The 22,053-nt window shown below is 42.6% G+C and overlaps 1 protein-coding gene across 3 annotated transcripts in view; it reads left to right on the plus strand.

Annotated features, from left to right (window-relative positions):
• Positions 1-22,053, plus strand: part of TAF1B (TATA-box binding protein associated factor, RNA polymerase I subunit B) — a 105,041-nt gene that overhangs the window by 71,773 nt on the left and 11,215 nt on the right. For all 3 annotated transcript variants that reach the window (XM_056564164.1, XM_056564167.1, XM_056564166.1), the window contains 4 exons: positions 1,763-1,806; positions 4,417-4,507; positions 6,972-7,042; positions 9,596-9,821. In XM_056564164.1, the coding sequence (XP_056420139.1) occupies positions 1,763-1,806; positions 4,417-4,507; positions 6,972-7,042; positions 9,596-9,821 (432 nt within the window). The remainder of the gene's footprint in view (positions 1-1,762; positions 1,807-4,416; positions 4,508-6,971; positions 7,043-9,595; positions 9,822-22,053) is intronic.

The raw sequence follows: 22,053 nt of genomic DNA on the forward strand, positions 1-22,053 counted from the left end.
AAGCTTATGTTACCTTTTGTGCCCCTTATGTACTAAATTATATGGTTGTATAGTTGTTACCCATGCACTACTATTTAAAGGGGTACTCCGGTGGAAAACGTATTATTTTTATTATTTTTTTTATTTTTAATCAACTGGTACCAGAAAGTTAAACAGATTTGTAAATTACTTCTATTTAAAAATCTTTACAATTCCAGTACTTTTTAGCAGCTGTATGCTACAGAGGAAATTATTTTCTTTTTCCATTTCATTTTTGTCTTGTCCACAGTGCTCTCTGCTGACACCTCTGTCCGTGTCAGGAACTGTCCAGAGCAGCATAGGTTTGCTATGAGGATTGTCTCCTGCTCTGGACAGTTCCTGATACGGGCATCAGGTGTCAGCAGAGAGCACTGCGGACAAGACAAAAATTTTTTTCAAAAATAAATGAATTTCCTCTGTAGCATACAGCTGCTAAAAAGTACTGGAAGGGTAAAGCTTTTATAATAGAAGTCATTTACAAATCTGTTTAAATTTCTGGCACCAGTTGATTTAAAAAAAAAAAGTTTTCCACGGGAGTACCCCTTTAAGCAGGTGTGTCGGTGATGTCGCTGTGTTTTTGATGCTGCTTCCCCCTTTATCAGTGTTATTTTAATACATACCAATAAACTCATGTTTTTATAGTGAATCCAGTGACTCTGATTTTTCTCTGTTGGTTTGCTCTCCATTACAGTATATGTTGGGATCCCATTTTTAGCAGGATGCCAATGGACACGTCCGACAGAAGCACCAATGCAGTGTAGATCTAGCCTGACATGCAGATTTTGCTACAGAATTAGGCTGGGTTCCCATTACGTTTTCCCCCATACGGGAGCGCATACGGCGGGGGAGAGCTAAAAACTTGCGCTCCCGTATACCTTTCTATGCGCTCCCGTATGTAATTAAAGGGGTTATCCAGGAAAAACTTTTATATATATATATATATATATATATATATCAACTGGCTCCAGAAAGTTAAACAGATTTGTAAATTACTTCTATTAAAAATTCTTAATCCTTTCAGTACTTATGAGCTGCTGAAGTTGAGCTGTTCTTTTCTGTCTAAGTGCTCTCTGATGACACCTGTCTCGGGAACTGTCCAGTTTAGAAGCAAATCCCCATAGCAAACCTTTTCTACTCTGCTCTCTGCTGACATCTCTGCTTGTCTCGGGAACTGCACTCTGTTGCCAGACAGAAAACAACAACTCAACTTCAGCAGTTGATAATTATTGAAAGGATTAAGATTTTTTTAATAGAAGTAATTTACAAATCTGTTTAACTTTCTGGAGCCAGTTGAGATATATATATATATATATATATATATATATATATATATATATATATATATATATATATAAAAAGTTTTTCATGGAATACCCCTTTAATTTCAATGAGCCAACCGCAGTGAAACGGTCGACCACAGTATTAGGTCCGGTTGTAAAAGCGCATACGGCGCAAAAATGAGCCGACTGGACCGAACATTTCACTGCGGTTGGCTCATTGAAATAAATTACATACAGGAGCGCATAGAAAGGCATACGGGAGCGTGAGGTTTTAGCTCCCCCCTGCCGTATGGGGGAAATCGTAATGGGAACCCAGCCTTACTTTGGATTTGCGCTGAAATCTGCATTGTGATCACCTGGGGGTTTGTTGGTTTATTTGTCGTGTGTGTGTGTGTGTGTGTGTGTTTTTTTATTTTTTTTATTAAATCTAGGGAGTTCTCTCATTTAATTTTCATAATTTACAGGCAGCTGGCCAAGAATGCAGAAAGAAAAAATCAAGAGGGAAACGGTAAGGATCTGAGACCTGTTTGTGATGTTCGGGCAAAAAGGAAGCACCATGGATCTATACTCTGCCCACGTTGATCATGGGTTCCAGTAGAAGATCGCGCCATTGACTACAGGTGTCTAGATGGTGCTGACCACAGCTAAAATCTAAATAAATAAACATTTGGGCAGCCAGCAATATCATATATATACATATATATATTGGTTAGTATCAGTCAGGTATACACTGGCTCTGATTACTACGGCAATAAGTTGTTTGCAGCACAATGGCTAATGGACCCAATCAGGACACCACACTCTGTGATCACATATACCCTAATAGGGCTTGTTTACTGGGATTATCCAGATCAGTGTTTTCCAGCCAAGGTGCCTCCAGCTGTGGCAAAACTACAACTTCCAGCATGCCTGGACAGCCTTCGGCTGTCCAGGCATGCTGGGAGTTGTAGTTTTGCAACAGCTGGAAATGCCTTGGTTGATAAACACTGGTCTGGATCAATCTACCTTTAGGGTGCGTTCACACGCTATTTGTTTTTGCGGGTTTTCCGCTGCGTATTTGAAAGTGGGCGCGCTCTTCTCGGCTGTCCGCAGCAGATTTTCCACAGAGGAATTTACGCTGCGGAAAATCCAGAACAAGCCCCATTGAAGTCAGTAGGGACTGCGGCGGATTTTCCGCAGCGTAAATTCTGCTACGGACAACCGAGAAGAGCCCGCCCCCTTTAAAATGAATGCAACAAAAGGGGGACCTATGAGTGGAGGGTTAATCCAATATTATTTACATTTGATTGCTAAGCGATCACTAAGACCCTATATTTCCCACCCAATATAAAACTTAACGTTTATTGAGCCAAGATTAAAATAACCTCACACATATTGATCCATATTCCATTAATTGGCATGACACTGCATGCTATCTGATTAAATTGAAGAGATAGATTGTGGCTGCAGTCCACAATCAAAGGTGTGAGAAAATTTAAAATCTAACACATTGCCCGCCCTCCCGACGTTTCGCCACAAGCTGTGGCTTTATCAAGGGCTAAGAGGCAAAACTCTCAAATACACTTTCAAATACGCAGCGGAAAACCCGCAAGAACAAATAGCGTGTGAACGCACCCTTAAAGTTTCCCATAACTGATCAGCAAAATCAGACGCCCACTCTTAGGCTATGTTCACACGGCAACGTTTCCGAACAGTATTCTGTTGGAAAATTCCGCTCAGATATTCCGCAAAATTTACTGTACATCGTGTTCATTTTGGATTCTGCTGTCCCTTTCACATTCCCCAAAAACATTGAACATACCTCTAATTATGTGTAATTTCACAGCAGAATCCCATTGAACTCAATAGGGCTTTGAATTTCGGCAGAGTTGTGTTTTGATCGCACAGAAATTAGTCTGAAATTCTGCAAAAATTCAGCCGCATAATTTTGATTGGAATAGTAGAATTTCCGCAGTGTGAACATTGCCTTATAATACATACAGCATGTTACAGCTATATTACCCGACTTTGGTCAGCCGAATGTTCAGTTCATGTGGACATCTCTACTTGTCTGTGATTGAAGGAGTACTCCTGTGCGGGAACACTTATCCCCTTAGGAGAGAATAGGGGATAAGTGTTTGATTGTTGGGGGGGGGGGGGGGCCTCAATCACCTGCACGGCACCCTGGCAGTCCCCAGGAAATGAGAATGTGGACCCCCATGTGGATAGTGGATAAGTGTTCCTGCACTGGGCATTCCTCATATGTTTCGGTGGATGCTAGGACGGCTTGGAAATGCACCTTCTCATAGACGGCAATGCATTTGCAGAAAGGGTAGACATTTCCTTTCTGCGGACACCGGAATCGGTATTTCAGCAGCAGAAACTCTGCCATGTGCACAGTGCCAGCAGAATATTCCTGCAGGATTCCGCTCAGAAATTTTTCCGTGTGAACATAGCCTTAAAGGGGTATTCCGGACAAATACGTCTTATCACCTATCCAAAGGGGGATAAGATGTCCGGGGGGGGGGGGGGGGGAGGTATTTGGCTGGAATACCCCTTTAAGGGAGCGTTCACACGCTATTTTTTTTTGGCGGGTTTTCTGCTGCATATTAGAAAGTGAACGGGCTCTTCTCGGCTGTCCGCAGCAGATTTTCTGTCGAGGAATTTACGCTGTGGAAAATCCGCTGCAAGCCCCATTGAAGTCAGGAGGGGCTGCGGCAGATTTTCCACAGCATAAATTACGCCGCAGAAAATCTGCTACGGACAGCCGAGAAGAGCCCGCCCCCTTTCAAATACACAGCGGAAAACCCGCAAAAACAAATAGCGTGTGAACGCTCCCTAAAACTACAATTTCCAGCATTCAGTTGTAGTCTACAGCTTTCATAGCATTGCTGAGACTACACATCACCTGAAGAAAGGTGGGTTGCAGGACACTGATCTAGGCTGAGTTTAGCTTGTAGTGATTTAGGGAAGATCACATTATATCAGGCTTATAGATGGAAATAGACGAGTGGTATGTAGCTGTATTGTATTACAAGCTGTTGTGTCTGGATAACATGGACAATATTTACCTTATCTCTGTCCCGTGTAGAGAATGCACAGGTAGTCTGTATTTATTCCCACTGCTTTATTATTTTAGGTAGCACAATATTTGATTTCCAAAAGTGGCACATGACCATGAGGCTGTGCATGAATGAAGAACATCGGAAACTAGAGGAAGAAAAGGCCAGGTATGTAAGATTTTAGTGACCACTAAATAACATAATTTCTTTTATTTGTATCCTTGTTTTTAATATAGCAGAAGCATAATCTGCTGTGCTGTAAACAGATTGTAGCCACTGAGCATAATATGGATTGCAAAAAAATATATATATATTTTAAATATTTTTTAAATATTTTTGCAAGTTTCTCTTCTCTTTTTAACCCTATCCCAACAATTAAAATGTAGAGAGTATGAGACAGACTTGGAGCTGAGCCCACTCTGTACATTATTGGTGTTTGCTGATGTCTTCAGCTGACACCCAGCATCATTGAGGGACATAAGAGACTACTCCGACACTGGCCACTCCGCCCCCCCCCCAAATGCTGTGTCTAATGGCAATCGTGGCAACTAGGGAGTTAACTGACAGGTGCAGCTCTTGTCTGGGCTTTGATAAGCATCCTCACAACACATTCAATGGGCACCGATGGCTGTCATGGCAGCCAGCGGCCCTCTAAAGGCCTCTGTGGCTGCCATGTTAGATTTCCTAGTACAGTCTGCTATAGGAAGGCTGTACTAGCAGAGTGCTGATAAAACTGTAGACTGCAATAAGACATTGTGTGTATGTTGGTTTGTTTTTGTGTATATATATATATATATATATATATATATATATATATTTATTTTTTTTCCAACAAATTTTTTTTGTAGTAAATTGATGGGTACCATTAAAAAAAAAGTATAACTTGCCTGAAGATGTTGTAAAGTTGTTCAGGACATTTTATTTTAGGACTATAAAAAAAATAATCTCTCCTACAGAAGGAAGAAAACTTTCATATTAGCCAAACCAGTCTCTCAAGTATAAGTCCTCTACCTTTTTAGGCAGAGATCTTTGCTGATCTTTAAAGTGCCCATTGGGTGTTCCCCATCACATTAAGAGCCCAGGCAAGTCCAGCCTATGTCCTTTTTATATAGTGGCTGTCAGTCAAACTATATTGTGGATGCGAGTGGGGCGATGATAAAGAGGACATGGGCTGGATCTGCTTGAAAGTTGTACAGGACAGTTTTTTCCCCATAATTTTTTAACAAGATTTTTATTGTACAAGTTAATACAAATAAACATAATCCAAATTAAACAAAATCACACATAAGATAATGTATAGTACATTGAGGAGTTAATGAGTCCCAGGTAAGGTAAGTAATTGATAAAAATAAAAAATGCACAATATCTAAAACAAATACAGTAATATTGGGTAAGTTTAGTATATGTTCAAAGACAATTAAAGGGGTATTCCGACCTTAGACATCTTATCCCCTATCCAAAGGAGAGGGGATAAGATGTCTGATCTCGGGGGTCCTGCCGCTGGGACCTCCCACGATCTCTGTGCAGCACCCGGCAATCTGTGCTGGGCGCTGCTCCAGAGACGGAAACGTGACATCACGCCCCCTTGTGACATTACTCTCCATTCATGTCTATGGGAGGGGGCGTGACGGCAGTCACAACCCCTCCCATAGACATGAATGGAGGGGGTGTGGCGTAATGTCACGTCTCCGTCTCTGGAGCAATGCCTGGCACAGAATGCCGGGTGCTGCGGTGGGACCCCTGCGATCAGACATCTTATCCCCCTATCCTTTGGATTGGGGATAAGATGTCTAAGGCTGGAATACCTTTTTTTTTTTTAATCAACTGGTGCCAAAAAGTTAAACATATTTGTAAATGACTTCTATTAAAAGATCTTAATCCTTCCAGTACTTATTAGCTGCTGAATACTACAGAGGAATTTTTTTTTCTTTTAGGAACACAGAGCTCTCTGCTGACATCTCGAGCACAGTGCTCTCTGCTGACATCTCTGTCCATTTTAGGAACTGTCCAAAACAGCATATGTTTGCTATGGGGATTTTCTCCTACTCTGGACAGTTCTTAAAATGGACAGAGATGTCAGCAGAGAGCACTGTGCTCGTGATGTCAGCAGACAGCTCTGTGTTCCAAAAAGAAAAGAATTTCCTCTGTAGTATTCAGCAGCTAATAAGTACTGGAAGGATTAAGATTTTTTAATAGAAGTAATTTACAAATCTGTTTAACTTTCTGGCACCAGTTGATTTAAAAAATAAATAAAAAAAAGGTTTCCACCGGAGTAAAACATTTCCCCTTTAAGTGGTACCATAAGGTGAATCAGACATCTAGATTTAAAGGAGGAATTAGTGCCATTTCCCAATGCAATTGTTTTCTTTTTTTTTTTTTATTGTACAATTATACAAATGATCTCTTCCCCAGAAGGTGAGAAACCGTTTCATATTAGCCAATCCAGTCTCTCCTAAATGATTTCTTCCTTCTAGAGGAGAACAAACTTTTACCCCATTGCATTGCAGAATATAGATCTCCACCTACTAGGTCCCTCGTGTAGCATTTATTTCAATAGCACTGACTGTGATAAGATTTGTTGCCCCTTTTTGCACACATCACTCCAGTTTATTTCTGTTTTCCTTCTCTTTAGATTTTCTTGGGAGAGTGACAGAATTATGGCTTACTCCCGGGAGGCCAGAGCAAGGTTTCTGAAAAGAAAGCGTACGTCTGGATTGTTTATAGTCAATACAGATTTAATAAGGGTTATTGTGATTACCATGTACACTACTTGCTCCAGGCTGCATAAACATTTACTATTATAGGGTATACGTTGCTTTATTCTTTTGTTCTAGGGCATTTGGGTGAGTGGGTACCCCATAATGACAGTGACAACAGAATCTTACAAATCTGTGCCTGGCATGCATTATTTAGAACCGGTCCTATGGCTCAGTGCCATCAACATTTATGGGACCGTATCTGGTACTGTGGTGTAGTACCAGACTAAGGCTGCATTCACATCTCATTTTTGCAATACGGTTCCCGTATCAGTTTTTTGGTAAAAAAAAACAAAACAAAACTTATGTCTCAAAACCGTACCGCCCGTATACAACCGTGTACAACCGTATATACCTCTGTACGGTTTTAAACCATATACGGTTTGAAAACTGATGTCCGGTTGCATACGGTTTAATACGTTTTTTGAAGAAAAAAAAATGATATGGTTTTATGTTTGTCCTTAATTAAAGTTCTTCTTGTTCTATTTGTGGGAAGAACTCTAGGCGTGCACTGCGCGTGTGCAAACTGCAAAACTGTATTGTGCAAGCTGGATGGAACCGTAAGCACATATGGTTCTCTACGGTTCCCACTGACCACCATTTAAAATAAAAAATAAAAAACGTATGCGGGTTGTATCAGGTTTTTCTCCCGGAAATAAAACCATAGTAGACTACGGTTGTGTGTACGGGGAAAAAAACGGATAAAACCGTTAGTGGTGCAAAATGTACACAACCAGTTGGCATACAGTTTTCAATGACATGTCTATACATACGGTTTGCAATAGGGTTCTAGACGGTTTTTACACTGAAACCGGATACAGGAACCATATTGCAAAAATGAGATGTGAATGCAGCCTTAGCTATGTGGGCAAAAAAGAAGTGGAGCGAAACGCGTTGGAGTGTGAGGTGGGGGAACACTGTGGTAAGTTTGGTTATTCTATACCTTGCCATAGTGCATTTACCTGACCTGCAATTTTGCACCATGTGGTCCTAGTGCTCATGTCTATGTGTACCCCATATACTGTTACCAGGACACTAGTATACATCATCTGTATTCATACTTACTGATTAATTATATGAATATAAGGTGCTATATACATATATAGTGTCGGTACCTTTTGGTATTTCTATTGATTAATTGTTTATATGCACTAAAGGTACAACATATATCAAGGTTGTGGCACTAGACCGTATTTATTGCTGCTTCAGTTTACATTCATTGTACTCAGTGTTCCCCCGCTGTGTTGTTTTAATTATGTCTGAGTGGTATGTGTTTTTTATGGGGGGGGGATTGTTTAATAAAGATCATATATTTTTGCTATCATTGTTTATTCATATTTTCGTGTAATATTCTATTATAGAATTTTTTTGGGGGTATAAGATCCTTTGTAGGTTATATAAAAGTGGTGCTAAGCTGGCACTTTCTAAATGAGCCTAAATGAGATGTGAACAACAGAGCCTTACTTGGCATTCTGTATATTCTAGATCAGTGGTCTCCATTCTGTAGCTTGCCTGCAAAACTACAAGTCCCAGCAAGCTCTGTCTGCAGCTACCAGGGCATGCTTAAAGGGGTAGTCCAGTGGAAAACAATTTTTTTTTCAACTGGCTCCAGAAAGTTAAACAGATTTGTAAATTACTTCTAGTAAAAAAATAAAAATCTTAATCCTTCCAGTACTTATTAGCTGCTGAATACTACAGAGGAAATTCTTTTCTTTTTGGAACACAGAACTCTCTGCTGACATCACAACCACAGTGCTCTCTGCTGACATCTCTGTTCGTTTTAAGAACTGTCCAGAGTAGGAGAAAATCCCCATAGCAAACATATGCTGCTCTGGACAGTTCCTAAAATGGACAAAGATGTCAGCAGAGAGCACTGTGGTCATGATGTCAGCAGAGAGCTCTGTGTTCCAAAAAGAAAAGAATTTCCTCTGTAGTATTCAGCAGCTAATAAGTACAGGAAGGATTAAGATTTTTTAAATATAAGTAATTTACAAATCTGTTTAACTTTCTGGCAACAGTTGATTTAAAAAAAAAAATAAATAAATAAATAAAAGTTTCCCACCGAAGTACCCCTTTAAACTTGTACCTTTTGAAACGACTGCAAATTGGAGACATCCTACTAGACAGCGCCAAGCTTTTTTTATGGACAGTGCAGGTATTGCAGTTGACATCTTTGTGTCTCCTTAGAGCAGTGTTTCCCAACCAGGGTGCCTCCAGCTGTTGCAAAACTACAAATCCCAGCGTGCCCGGACAGCCGTTGGCTGTCCGGGCATGCTGGGAGTTGTAGTTTTGCAACAGCTGGAGGCAGCCTGGTTGGGAAACGCTGCGTTAGAGTATGGTTCCAATGTTTTGTTTTTATTTTGCCGATAATTTTTCACACATCTTGACCTTCTATTAAAACATCATAGTATTAATGCTCATCTAGGTAAAAGAACGTGGGTATCTGTAATAATTTCACCTGCCCTCTCATGAATGGCACCTTTTGTTTGTGTCCACACAGGGATGGCAAATAACCTGCAGAATCGGTTTGGCAGGCTGGCTGGCGCTGCACCTGATGCTGGGAATCGGGGCCCGTCAAGTTTCTTGTTTAACTGGGAAGAGCAGAACACAGGCAAGATCTGTTTTCATGGTCACAGCCTGGAGGGAATTGCGCAAAAAAACAAGAAACAGTCCTGCAGCCAGAAGAAGAATTACTGGTTGAACATCCTGAAAAAATGCAGAAGCAGGTAAGTCGTTCATAGCATGAATACCTAGTAATTGTTATAACTGGCAGATAGCACTCCAGAAAACAAATAAGGGCAGTCTATTGGCATTGGTACCCAGGGGATGAGATTTATTAGGATGCGGGTGTGGGACTACAAGTCTCAGTGTGATCTGTCCGCATAGGACAGAGAGCGGTTACACCTAAGCCAAGCAGAAAGTTACATGTTATCATTTGTATAATCTAAAATCTTAAAATAACAGGCTAGTACCCGCTAAAAACCGGGAAAAAGGGCACATTAAGTCCATATAGAGGTAGTACCCCTCTCCACGAGCTAGAAAAGAGAGCCACTTACTCTGGCAGACTCGACAATCATTTTAGGAGATAGGAACATCCCTTTAAATTTACTACTGACAATGTGGCAGATGCTAGCCTCAGTTAAAAGGGCTACTCCTCCCCTAGACATCTTCAGATGTCTGATTGCGGGGTCCCTCCCCCACGCGATCTCTGGCCCGGCACCGCAGTAATCCGCTTGCACAGAGCAAACTCTGCTCCGTGCCGGTTTATGAGCAATCTCAGCTGTCATGCCACTCCATATATCCTCAATAGACATTCATGGAGGGGGGGGCGTGACCACCATGGCCGTCTGAAGCCTAGCATGTTCAGAACGCCGGGGGGGCGGGGCCAGAGATTGTGAGGTGGTCCCAGCGGCCGGACCTCCCGCAATCAGACATCTTGTCTAGGGGTGGAGTACCCAAGATGTCTAGGGGTGGAGTGTCCAAGATGTCTAGGGGTGGAGTGTCCAAGATGTCTAGGGGTGGAGTGTCCAAGATGTCTAGGGGTGGAGTGCCCAAGATGTCTAGGGGTGGAGTGCCCAAGATGTCTAGGGGTGGAGTGCCCAAGATGTCTAGGGGTGGAGTGCCCAAGATGTCTAGGGGTGGAGTGCCCAAGATGTCTAGGGGTGGAGTGCCCAAGATGTCTAGGGGTGGAGTGCCCAAGATGTCTAGGGGTGGAGTGCCCAAGATGTCTAGGGGTGGAGTGCCCAAGATGTCTAGGGGTGGAGTGCCCAAGATGTCTAGGGGTGGAGTGCCCAAGATGTCTAGGGGTGGAGTGCCCAAGATGTCTAGGGGTGGAGTGCCCAAGATGTCTAGGGGTGGAGTGCCCAAGATGTCTAGGGGTGGAGTGCCCAAGATGTCTAGGGGTGGAGTGCCCAAGATGTCTAGGGGTGGAGTGCCCAAGATGTCTAGGGGTGGAGTGCCCAAGATGTCTAGGGGTGGAGTGCCCAAGATGTCTAGGGGTGGAGTGCCCAAGATGTCTAGGGGTGGAGTGCCCAAGATGTCTAGGGGTGGAGTGCCCAAGATGTCTAGGGGTGGAGTGCCCAAGATGTCTAGGGCTGGAGTGCCCAAGATGTCTAGGGCTGGAGTGCCCAAGATGTCTAGGGCTGGAGTGTCCAAGATGTCTAGGGCTGGAGTGTCCAAGATGTCTAGGGCTGGAGTGTCCAAGATGTCTAGGGCTGGAGTGTCCAAGATGTCTAGGGCTGGAGTGTCCAAGATGTCTAGGGCTGGAGTGTCCAAGATGTCTAGGGCTGGAGTGTCCAAGATGTCTAGGGCTGGAGTGTCCAAGATGTCTAGGGCTGGAGTGTCCAAGATGTCTAGGGCTGGAGTGTCCAAGATGTCTAGGGCTGGAGTGTCCAAGATGTCTAGGGCTGGAGTGTCCAAGATGTCTAGGGCTGGAGTGTCCAAGATGTCTAGGGCTGGAGTGTCCAAGATGTCTAGGGCTGGAGTGTCCAAGATGTCTAGGGCTGGAGTGTCCAAGATGTCTAGGGCTGGAGTGTCCAAGATGTCTAGGGCTGGAGTGTCCAAGATGTCTAGGGCTGGAGTGTCCAAGATGTCTAGGGCTGGAGTGTCCAAGATGTCTAGGGCTGGAGTGTCCAAGATGTCTAGGGCTGGAGTGTCCAAGATGTCTAGGGGTGGAGTGTCCAAGATGTCTAGGGGTGGAGTGTCCAAGATGTCTAGGGGTGGAGTGTCCAAGATGTCTAGGGGTGGAGTGTCCAAGATGTCTAGGGGTGGAGTGTCCAAGATGTCTAGGGGTGGAGTGTCCAAGATGTCTAGGGGTGGAGTGTCCAAGATGTCTAGGGGTGGAGTGTCCAAGATGTCTAGGGGTGGAGTGTCCAAGATGTCTAGGGGTGGAGTGTCCAAGATGTCTAGGGGTGGAGTGTCCAAGATGTCTAGGGGTGGAGTACCCCTTTAAAGGGGTACTCCGGTGGAAAACATTTTTTTTTTTTTTTTTTTTATAAACTGGTGCCAGAAAGTTAAACAGATTTGTAAATTACTTCTATTAAAAAAAATCTTAATCCTTCCAGTACTTATCAACTGCTGAATACTACACAAGAAATTATTTTCTTTTTGTAACACAGAGCTCTCTGCTGAATCACGAGCACAGTGCTCTCTGCTGACACCTCTGTTCATTTTAAGAACTGTCCAGAGCAGCATATGTTTGCTATGGGGATTTTCTCCTACTCTGGACAGAGAGATGTCAGCAGAGAGCACTGTGCTCGTGATGTCAGCAGACAGCTCTGTGTTCCAAAAAGAAAATAATTTCCTCTGTAGTATTCAGCAGCTAATAAGTATTGGAAGGATTAAGATTTTTTAATAGAAGTCATTTACAAATCTGTTTAACTTTCTGGCACCAGTTGATAAAAATAAAAAATTTTAAAAAAAGTTTTCCACTTTAAGGTCTAAAGCTTGGCTATAACTTTTCAGATAGCTGTCAGCTGAAGAAGCTGGTTTGGCCGAGAGCTGTCTCTCCTGATCCCCACATACACTTGCCCGCTCAGCCTAGGGCAGTGTTTTCCAAACAAAACTATAACTCCCAGCATGCCCAGACAGCTGAAGGCTAAAGAGGTCATCCGGGACAAAATAAATGTTTACTACTTTTTTTTCCCCCCGGCAACAACGCCTCTCTTGGGCTGCATCTGATATTGCACACACTGCTTCATGGACAACTGGAAATTAGAGAGCGATCCTAGAGAAGAATCAAATACAAGTTATATAGTGGCCAAAAATATTACTGCTCCTCACGTACACACAGGAAAGCTTATCCGGAATTGTTGTTTGAGGGTCACACACAGTATCCATAGTTGTTGTGCAGGATTTGAAGATGCAGAGTTTAATGTGAACTAGATGACTGAACATCTGAAAATCTTCAGCTTCAAATCCTGAGCATCAAATATGTGCAGGATACTGTACGTGTGAATAGACCCTTAGGGTTCACAAGTGCATAATTTGCTGCAAATTTTGCTTTCGATTTAAAGGGGTATTCCGCCCCTTGACATCTTATCCCCTATCTGCTGCGGCACCCCAGACATCCGGTGCACGGAGCGAACTTTGCTCCATGCCGAATGACTGGCTATACGGGGCGGAGGCTTGTGACATCACACCACGCCTCCTCAATGCAAGTCTATGGGAGGGGGCGTGATGGCCATCACGCCCCCTCCCATAGACTTGCATTGAGGGGGTGTATCTGTGACGTCACGAGCGGGGTGCGGCCGTAAAGTCATGAGCCTCTGGCACTGAATCCGACGCTCTAAACAAATGCCGGGTGCAGCATGGAGATTGCGGGGGTCCCCAGTGGCAGGACCCTGCAATCAGACATCTAATCCCCTAACCTTTGGATAGGGGATATGATGTCTAGGGGCGGAGAACCCCTTTAAGTCAATGGGTAGCAAAATCAGCTGTGGAGAATCTGAAGCTAAATACACACATGTGAACGTACCCTAAAGGCGTTTCCTGGGGAGCAGAAGAGGCCTTACCTGTTCTTCTCCCTGGCGCTCGTGTTCACCCTTGGTACCTGAGGTGGGGGGGGGGGGGGGGGGGGGAGATGGTGATCATCGTGTGCAAGTGAGTTAATGTCCGCACACAATGGCCTATAGCTGCACTATGTTGCGGTGACCTCCTGCACCTATTTTAACCCCCTCATCTCAGGAGATATACTTCCAATACGGACAGAGGACAGAAGGAAGAGTAGGCAGGACCTCTTCTGCTCCCGGGAGAACCCTTTAAGTTACACTTCTACAATGTGCAGTTCTCACCCCCCAGTACTGTACTTTGTTAGTCGTAAGAAAAGCAGTAATGTGTTTGCAAATAGGATATTCATCACCAGCCCCCTCTTATGTTACATTCACCTTTATCCAGTGACGTGTGCACCATATCATTACCAGGAATGAGATCGTTCGCTGCCATTGTTGGGATTTAATGCATCAATTCTTTAAAGAAAATGAAAAAATTCTCCGCTCCCTCCTGTTCTCAGGCGTGAAGGGGACTCTGGTCATGTATTGTGATCCAGATCAGCTTCTTTCTGTGGCATCATTTTCACCCTTTTCTGACACGAAACACCCCTTTGTATAGGTTACATTACAGTATGAGCCCTATCTAAGAATGGCATTGAATTGTGGGATTACACTGAGAATGCCGAGGCCTGGGTGCTGCGGGTCACAATGGGAGCCCAGACACAGTTACAGGCTGCAGATTCATTTCCATCTTCAGGACAAGCCACAAACCATTTTTTTTTTCTTTCCTCTTTACAAAGGCAAAGTTTATACCGTGCAAACGGGTAGCTAAGTTATGAAGAACAAACAAAGCCTCAACCTCCCATGGTCGCCAAGACAAATAAGGAAAATGAAAAAGTATCAGTATTCCAGATTTTTTTTTCTGCTGCTTGTCATTTACGCTTAAAATCTATACAGGGCTCCTTTTTTCCCTGCTAACAAAAGGTGTTGTGTTCTGGTTCTGCACTTGTTCTCATTTCCTGGCCCTCTAACAGACTTTTCACGCCCATTCCTGTTGGATTTGCAGGTAAGCTCAGTGTCAGGTGCATCTGGATTATGGCGCGAGCCTTGAGAACAGCGAGGGATTTTTTTTTCTCTCTTTTTTTATATTAATTTAAGAACAAGGCTGAAGCTTTTGTTAACCCCTTCCCGCCCCAGGATGTATGCCATGTTAGCGCAACTGGATGTATCTCTTGCACAGCTGTTGACTCCTTAAGGACGAAGGGCGTACCTGTACGCCCTCGTCCCACTCCCCTTCTATAATGCAGGGTCACTTCCTGACCCCACGTCGTAATGGGGTGGTCCCGACGGCTGCCGGGACCCGTGACTAATACAGGACATCACCGATGCCCGGCATTAAAAGGGTACTCCGGTGGAAAAAAATGTTTTCAAATCAACTGGTGCGAGAAAGTTAAACAGATTTGTAAATCCCTTCTATTTAAAAATCTTAACCCTTCCAGTACTTATCAGATGCTGTATACTACAGAAATTTGTGAAGTTCTTTCTAGTCAGACTGGAAAGAACGTCACAATTTCCTCTGTAGTATACAGCAGCTGATAAGTACTTGAAGGCTTAAGATTTGGAAATTGAAGTGATTTACAAATCTGTTTAACTTCCTTGCATCAGTTGATTTGAAAACATTTGTTTTCGCGCTTGTTTCCACCAGAGCTTTAACCCCTTAGTTGCTGCAATCAAAGTTGATCGCGGTGTGTAAAATAGAAAAAAATCTATTACGGCACCTCAGCGGTGAAACTGCGGTGAAACTGCGGTGTCTCAATCAACTTTACTTGCCTCCTCACCGTCCAATCATTGCCAGGTTGCTCCAGGCAGTCTCAGCAGCCTGGAGCAATCGAGCATCGATAACACTGATCAATGCTATGCTATGGAATATCATTGAACAGTGTATGCAATCAGAAGATTGCATGTAATAGGTCCCCTATGGGACTATAAAATTGTGTGTAAAAAAAAAAAAAAAAAAGTTAATAAATGTGAATTAGTTAAAAGTCTAGATCACCCCCTAACATATGGGGTACCACCGCATGCATAAATGTCCGATATAACATTAATTAAACCGCACGGTCAATGGTGTACACGTTATTAAATACCAAAGTCGAAAATCGCATATTTTGGGGCACTTTGTACACCCTAAAAATTTTATAAAAAGCGATCAAAAAGTCCCATCAAAACATGAGCCCTCATACATCCCTGTATATGGAAAAATAAAGTTTTATGGGTCAGAAGATGACAATTTTGAACATACTAATTTTGGTGCATGTAGTTATCATTTTTGTAAGTAGTAAAATAAAATAAAATAAAACCTATATAAATAAGGTATCCTTGCAACAGTATGGACCTACAGAATACAGATATGGGGGGAAGATTTATCAAAACCAGAGGAAAAGTTGTTGAGTTGCCCATAGCAACCAATCAGATTGCTTCTTTCATTTTTCAGAGGAGTTTTCAAATATGAAAGAAGCGATCTGATTGGTTGCTATGGGCAACTCAGCATCTATCCCTCTGGACAGTTTTGATAAATCTCTCCCATGGTGTAATTTTTACCGAAAAGTGCACTGTGTAGAATCGGAAGCCCCCAAAAATTACAAAATTGTTGTTTTTCCTTTATTTTTTATTTTTTTTTGCCCTCGCCATAATCATACAGACCCATAGATAAAAGATAATTTTAACCAAACAGTGAACGCCATAAAAAAAATAAGTCTGACCACAGCTCCCTGCTGACACCTCTGTCCATGTCAGGAACTGTCCAGAGCAGGGTAGGTTTTCTATGGGGATATGCTTCTAATCTGGGCAGTTCTAGACATGGACAGAGGTGTCAGCAAAGAGTACTGTGGACAGGCAGAAAGGAAATTCTAAAAGAAAATAACTTCCTGTGGATCATACAGCAGCTGATAAGTACTGGAAGGATTAAGATTTTTTAATAGAAGTAATTTACAAATCTGTTTAACTTTCTGCCACCAGTTGATTAAAAGAATGTTTACCAGTGGAGTACCTCTTTAAGGTTAAAACAGGCGGTGTCCTTAACGTTAGCTCCCGCGACCATATCGGGTCGGTCCCGGCAGCCTTCAACGACCAGGACCCATGGCTAATACCAGACATCACCGATCACGGTGATTCCCGGTATTAACCCTTCAGACGCGGCGATCAAAGTTGATCACCGCGTCTGAAGGGAAACCGAAACCTTCTCGGCAGCTCAGTGGTGCTGTTCGGGACCACCACGGTGAACAGCGACGGGATATTTTTGGTCACTTTTTATACCATAAAAAAAATGTATTAAAAGCGATCAAAAAGTCAGATGAAAACAAAAATGGTACCGATTAAAACTTCAGATCACGGCGCATAAAATGAGCCTTCATACATCCCCATGTGCGGAAAGTGGACAATCAGAAGAGGACAATTTAAAAACTTATTAATTTTTGTGCAAAAAGTTATTTTTTAACAGAAGACAAAATTAAGCCTATATAAGTAGGGTATCATTTTAATCGTATGGACCTACAGAATAATGAGTGTCAATATTTACCGAACAATGCACCAATAATTTGGAACAGTGCATTGTAAGTTTTTTATGTTTAAAAACAATCCTGTTATCATTAGGAGGTTTGTTCAATAACATTTTTATTGTACTCTTAATAGTTGATAACATGAGAATTATGCCGACTGTTCTTTACATCAATTAGTTAGGTATTTGCATAATAATTTGGAACAGGGTGTATATGCGTTCAGGTTGACATTCTGATACGTTTTTTTATTCTACTTAATATTTTGATGAAGACTAGTTTGACTGGACAGGGTACAAGTTTACACAACCAAACAATAAGGTTTATCTCAGGACACACATTTTCCCTAACACTTGCTCAAACAACTTCTACTTTATATAGTGCAGAGAATGAACCGGCTAACTGGAAATGCAGCTTAAACCAGAACTTCTGGACTGATGACCGATGGGTTAATGGAAGTCCTGAAAAATTACAGTTGCAATAAATGTAATTTTTTTTTTACTGTACTAAAAGCTCAATAAAAATGAAGAATAATACACCCCATTCCACATGTTAATAGGGAAAAATAAAGAAAATGCTATGTAGCAGGCTCCAAATGAGTTTAGTGCTAGTCCTTTCCTTTAGAAAACTGTGCAACAATGCAAAACTGGCGCATACTCGTTGAATGTTTTTGACTTGAAAATGTCAAATAAGACATGTTCACAACATAGGGCGGTGTTTCCCAACCAGGGTGCCTCCAGCTGTTGCAAAACTACAACTCCCAGCATGCCCAGACAGCCAAAGGCAAAAATGATACAGACCAGTGATTGGGAGGCAGGACTCACCCCAGTCCCACACCACAACTCCAATGCGTTTCGCCTGGAGCAGCTTTATCAGGGAGTGAATTACAGTAAATTGGCTCGTAGCGAATCTCGCAGCTCGGCTGTTGATTACTTTAGTCTGGGTAAATTAGTTCAGCTTTCCAAGGGCTCTGGTTGCCTGGAAAAGTCCGGGATGACAGTCTTAGTTCTCCTAGGTCTATATCCACCTTTTCCAGGCAACTGGAGCCCTTGGAAAGCTGAACTAATTTATGTAGACTAAAGTAATCAACAGCCGAGCTGCGAGGTTCGCTACGAGCCAATTTACTGTAAGTTCACTCAACTCTAGTATCCATGTTATTAGACATGTACAGTGCTTATAGTTACTATCCTGGCTATGCTGTGTACATACCGCCTTTATTGATGTATTACCGTAGGGTGTTATTGTTGCAGCATTGTGTGTCAAGCTTTACCGGTTTGTCTAAATTCTTCAGAAAGGTCATCAAAGTTAAAAATCTTTAGACAATAACATGATGATCTACCCTTCCAAACCTATACTTGCATGTGATTCCAGCTGTGGGCAGCATCACGTGTTTTTATAGTTTGTTAATGCGAAAATCCCACTATAAAGGCTGCAGGAGTTCCACCTTGCAACGCAGAAATTCTGTCGTGTGAACATAGCCTAAGCCTCATTGGGGATAGGAATTGGTATGGATGGTGATCACTTATGTACAGCAGTGCAGAGCATGTCAGCATTGTATAAGATAATGAAATACATCATAATAGAAGAGATTAGATAAAGAATGATGAGAACTTGAGGAGGAGGATTTTGGACATAAATGTTTTGATAAAAACAATGCAAATGTTCTAGGCAGATTTTTTACATGCTGCCCCCATAACTAAAACGAACAAACATTGAATTCACACCAAATATGCTTCAAAAGGAACTTAGTGCAGAAGTTCCATTGATTTTAATGAAAAAAATAACTAAACTCAAGAATTGGCATACAGTCCTGGCCGTAAATGTTGGCACCCCTGAAATTTTTCAATAAAAGGAAGTATTTCTCACAGAAAAGGATTGCAGTAACACATGTTTTGCTATACACATGTTTATTCCCTTTGTGTGTATTGGGACTAAACCAAAAAAGGGAGAAAAAAAAAGCATCACTCCAAAAATGGGCTGGACAAAATTATTGGCACCCTTTCAAAATTGTGGAAAAATAAGATTGTTTCAAGCATGTGATGCTCCTTTATACCCACCTGGGGCAAGTAACAGGTGTGGGCAATATAAAAATCACACATGAAAGCAGATAAAAAGGAGAGAAGTTCACTTAATCTTTGCATTGTGTGTCTGTGTGTGCCACACTAAGCATGGATAACAGAAAGAGAAGAGAACTGTCTGAGGACTTGAGAACCAAAATTGTGGAAAAATATCAGCAATCTCAAGGTTACAAGTCCATCTCCAGAGATCTAGATTTGCCTTTGTCCACAGTGCGCAACATTGTCAAGAAGTTTGCAACCCATGGTACTGTAGCTAATCTCCCTGGGCGTGGACGGAAGAGAAAAATTGATGAAAGATGTCAACGCAGGATAGTCTGGATAGTGGATAAGCAGCCCCAAACAAGTTCCAAAGATATTCAAGCTGTCCTGCAGGCTCAGGGAACATCAGTGTCAGCGTGAACTATCCGTCGACATTTAAATGAAATGAAACGCTATGGCAGGAGACCCAGGAGGACCCCACTGCTGACACAGAGACATAAAAAAGCAAGACTACATTTTGCCAAAATTACCTTGCGTGAGCCAAAATCCTTCTGGGGAAACATCTTGTGGACAGATGAGACCAAGATAGAGCTTTTTGGTAAAGCACATCATTCTACTGTTTACCGAAAACGGAATGAGGCCTACAAAGAAAAGAACACAGTACCTACAGTGAAATATGGAGGTTTAATGATGTTTTGGGGTTGTTTTGCTGCCTCTGGCACTGGGTGCTTTGAATGTGTGCAAGGCATCAGGAAATCTGAGGATTACCAATGGATTTTGGGTCGGACTGTACAGTCCAGTGTCAGAAAGCTGGGTTTGCGTCTGAGATCTTGGGTCTTCCAGCAGGACAATGACCCCAAACATATGTCAAAAAGCACCCAGAAATTGCTGTTGGGAAAAGGCACCCTTCCAATAAGAGGGACCTGGAGCACTTTGCAAAGGAAGAGTGATCCAACATTCCGGCTGAGAGGTGTAAGAAGCTTATTGATGGTTATAGGAAGCGACTGATTTCAGTTATTTTTTCCAAAGGATGTGCAACCAAATATTAAGTTAAGGGTGCCAATAATTTTGTCCAGCCCATTTTTGGAGTTTGGTGACATTATGTCCAATTTGCTTTTTTTTCCTCCTTTTTGTTTTAGTTCAAATACACACAAAGGGAATAAACATGTGTATAGCAAAACGTGTTACTGCAATCCTCTTCTGTGAGAAATACTTCATTTTCTTGAAAAAATTTCAGCTGTGCCAACATTTACGGCTATGACTGTATTAATTGTTGATGCAGGTTTTAAAATCTTTGTTGGGGAAGAAATGCTTTAAAAAACGCATATATGAATTGTTACGATTTCCTATTGAAACCAATGGGGTGTGGACTAAATAGTGTTTTCATGCAGATTTCCATGTGGAATCTGTGTTCTTTATACTCTGTGTGCACAAGGCCTTAGTGCTAATGTCATATTTATTTGACATATACTCCATAGTAACACTCATAACACAATAGACAACTATAAAGCTCTAGAATGCAAGTCGTTATAACGGTCGAATGGCTTAGATTGGTAACGTCCTCGTAAGCTGAGTACACCCAAACTAAAACTGAAAGGTAAAAGCACTGCCCTGCTACATGCACCAGCAGGTCACTGACGCAATCTCGTCCTTATAAATGAGATCCGGTTAATCCTGGTCATTACTCATGGGTTGTGTGTAGATAGAACCCACCAGCTACTGCCAAGTATGTTGGTGAATTCTACAAACTCTCTTATTATTAGTCACTAGCTTTTCTTTCCCATTTTTTTCCTCTTTTGTGTGTCATTACACATCTACCGTGACACTGCTGGTTGGAGAAGTGTAAACACAGGGTTGTGTTACAGCAGCTTTGTTGTGCAGGTAAATTCTTCTGCATGAGCAGGAACCTTCGAGCGCTTGGTGAAAGCTGATGCCTGCAAGTATCAAGTCTTGTGTTCGGTGCACACCCACCACGCTCTGTTTTAATGTTCTACCAGGAGAGGAGATCTTGGCTTTGCAGAAGACATAATAAGGGGTTTCCACACTGACCATCGCAGTCCTCCACTGGTCACCGCTTCTTCCTGGTGCCACCCCCACAGGAACTGCCCTGCTCATTACTAGGAGTGGTCATGTCCTATTGACCTATTAGCAAGTGCTTAAAGTAGCGGTTTTATTTATTTTTCTTTAAAACAATTTGCCATACTGGGATAAATAAAGCAGTACTCTGCCCCCGCTCTTTTGGTGTTGCAAAACCACTTACCGATCTTCTCTCTGTATGTGAAAAATGCCCTTCTGGCCAGTCACTGAATGCAGCAGTGACCTGTCTCCACTGAAAGGCCTGAGCGTTACTGAATGCAGCAGTGACCTGTCTCCACTGGAAGGCCTGAGCGTTACTGAATGCAGCAGTGACCTGTCTCCACTGAAAGGCCTGAGCGTTACTGAATGCAGCAGTGACCTGTCTCCACTGGAAGGCCTGAGCGTTACTGAATGCAGCAGTGACCTGTCTCCACTGGAAGGCCTGAGCGTTACTGAATGCAGCAGTGACCTGTCTCCACTGGAAGGCCTGAGCGTTACTGAATGCAGCAGTGACCTGTCTCCACTGAAAGGCCTGAGCGTTACTGAATGCAGCAGTGACCTGTCTCCACTGGAAGGCCTGAGCGTTACTGAATGCAGCAGTGACCTGTCTCCACTGGAAGGCCTGAGCATGTCCTGTTGTTGTAATCAGGAAGTGGTGAGCAGCGGGGATCATTTGCCACCAGAACAGCAGCATTAGGTACCAAGCAGATGAGTACCCCTTTAGAGGTGTTTACCAGCAATTATGATTTTAATGACCTATCCTAAGTATTAATTAGTGATGGTCCA

The sequence above is a fragment of the Hyla sarda genome, chromosome 3 (assembly GCF_029499605.1).
Source record: "Hyla sarda isolate aHylSar1 chromosome 3, aHylSar1.hap1, whole genome shotgun sequence".
NCBI classification, from domain to species: domain Eukaryota; kingdom Metazoa; phylum Chordata; class Amphibia; order Anura; family Hylidae; genus Hyla; species Hyla sarda.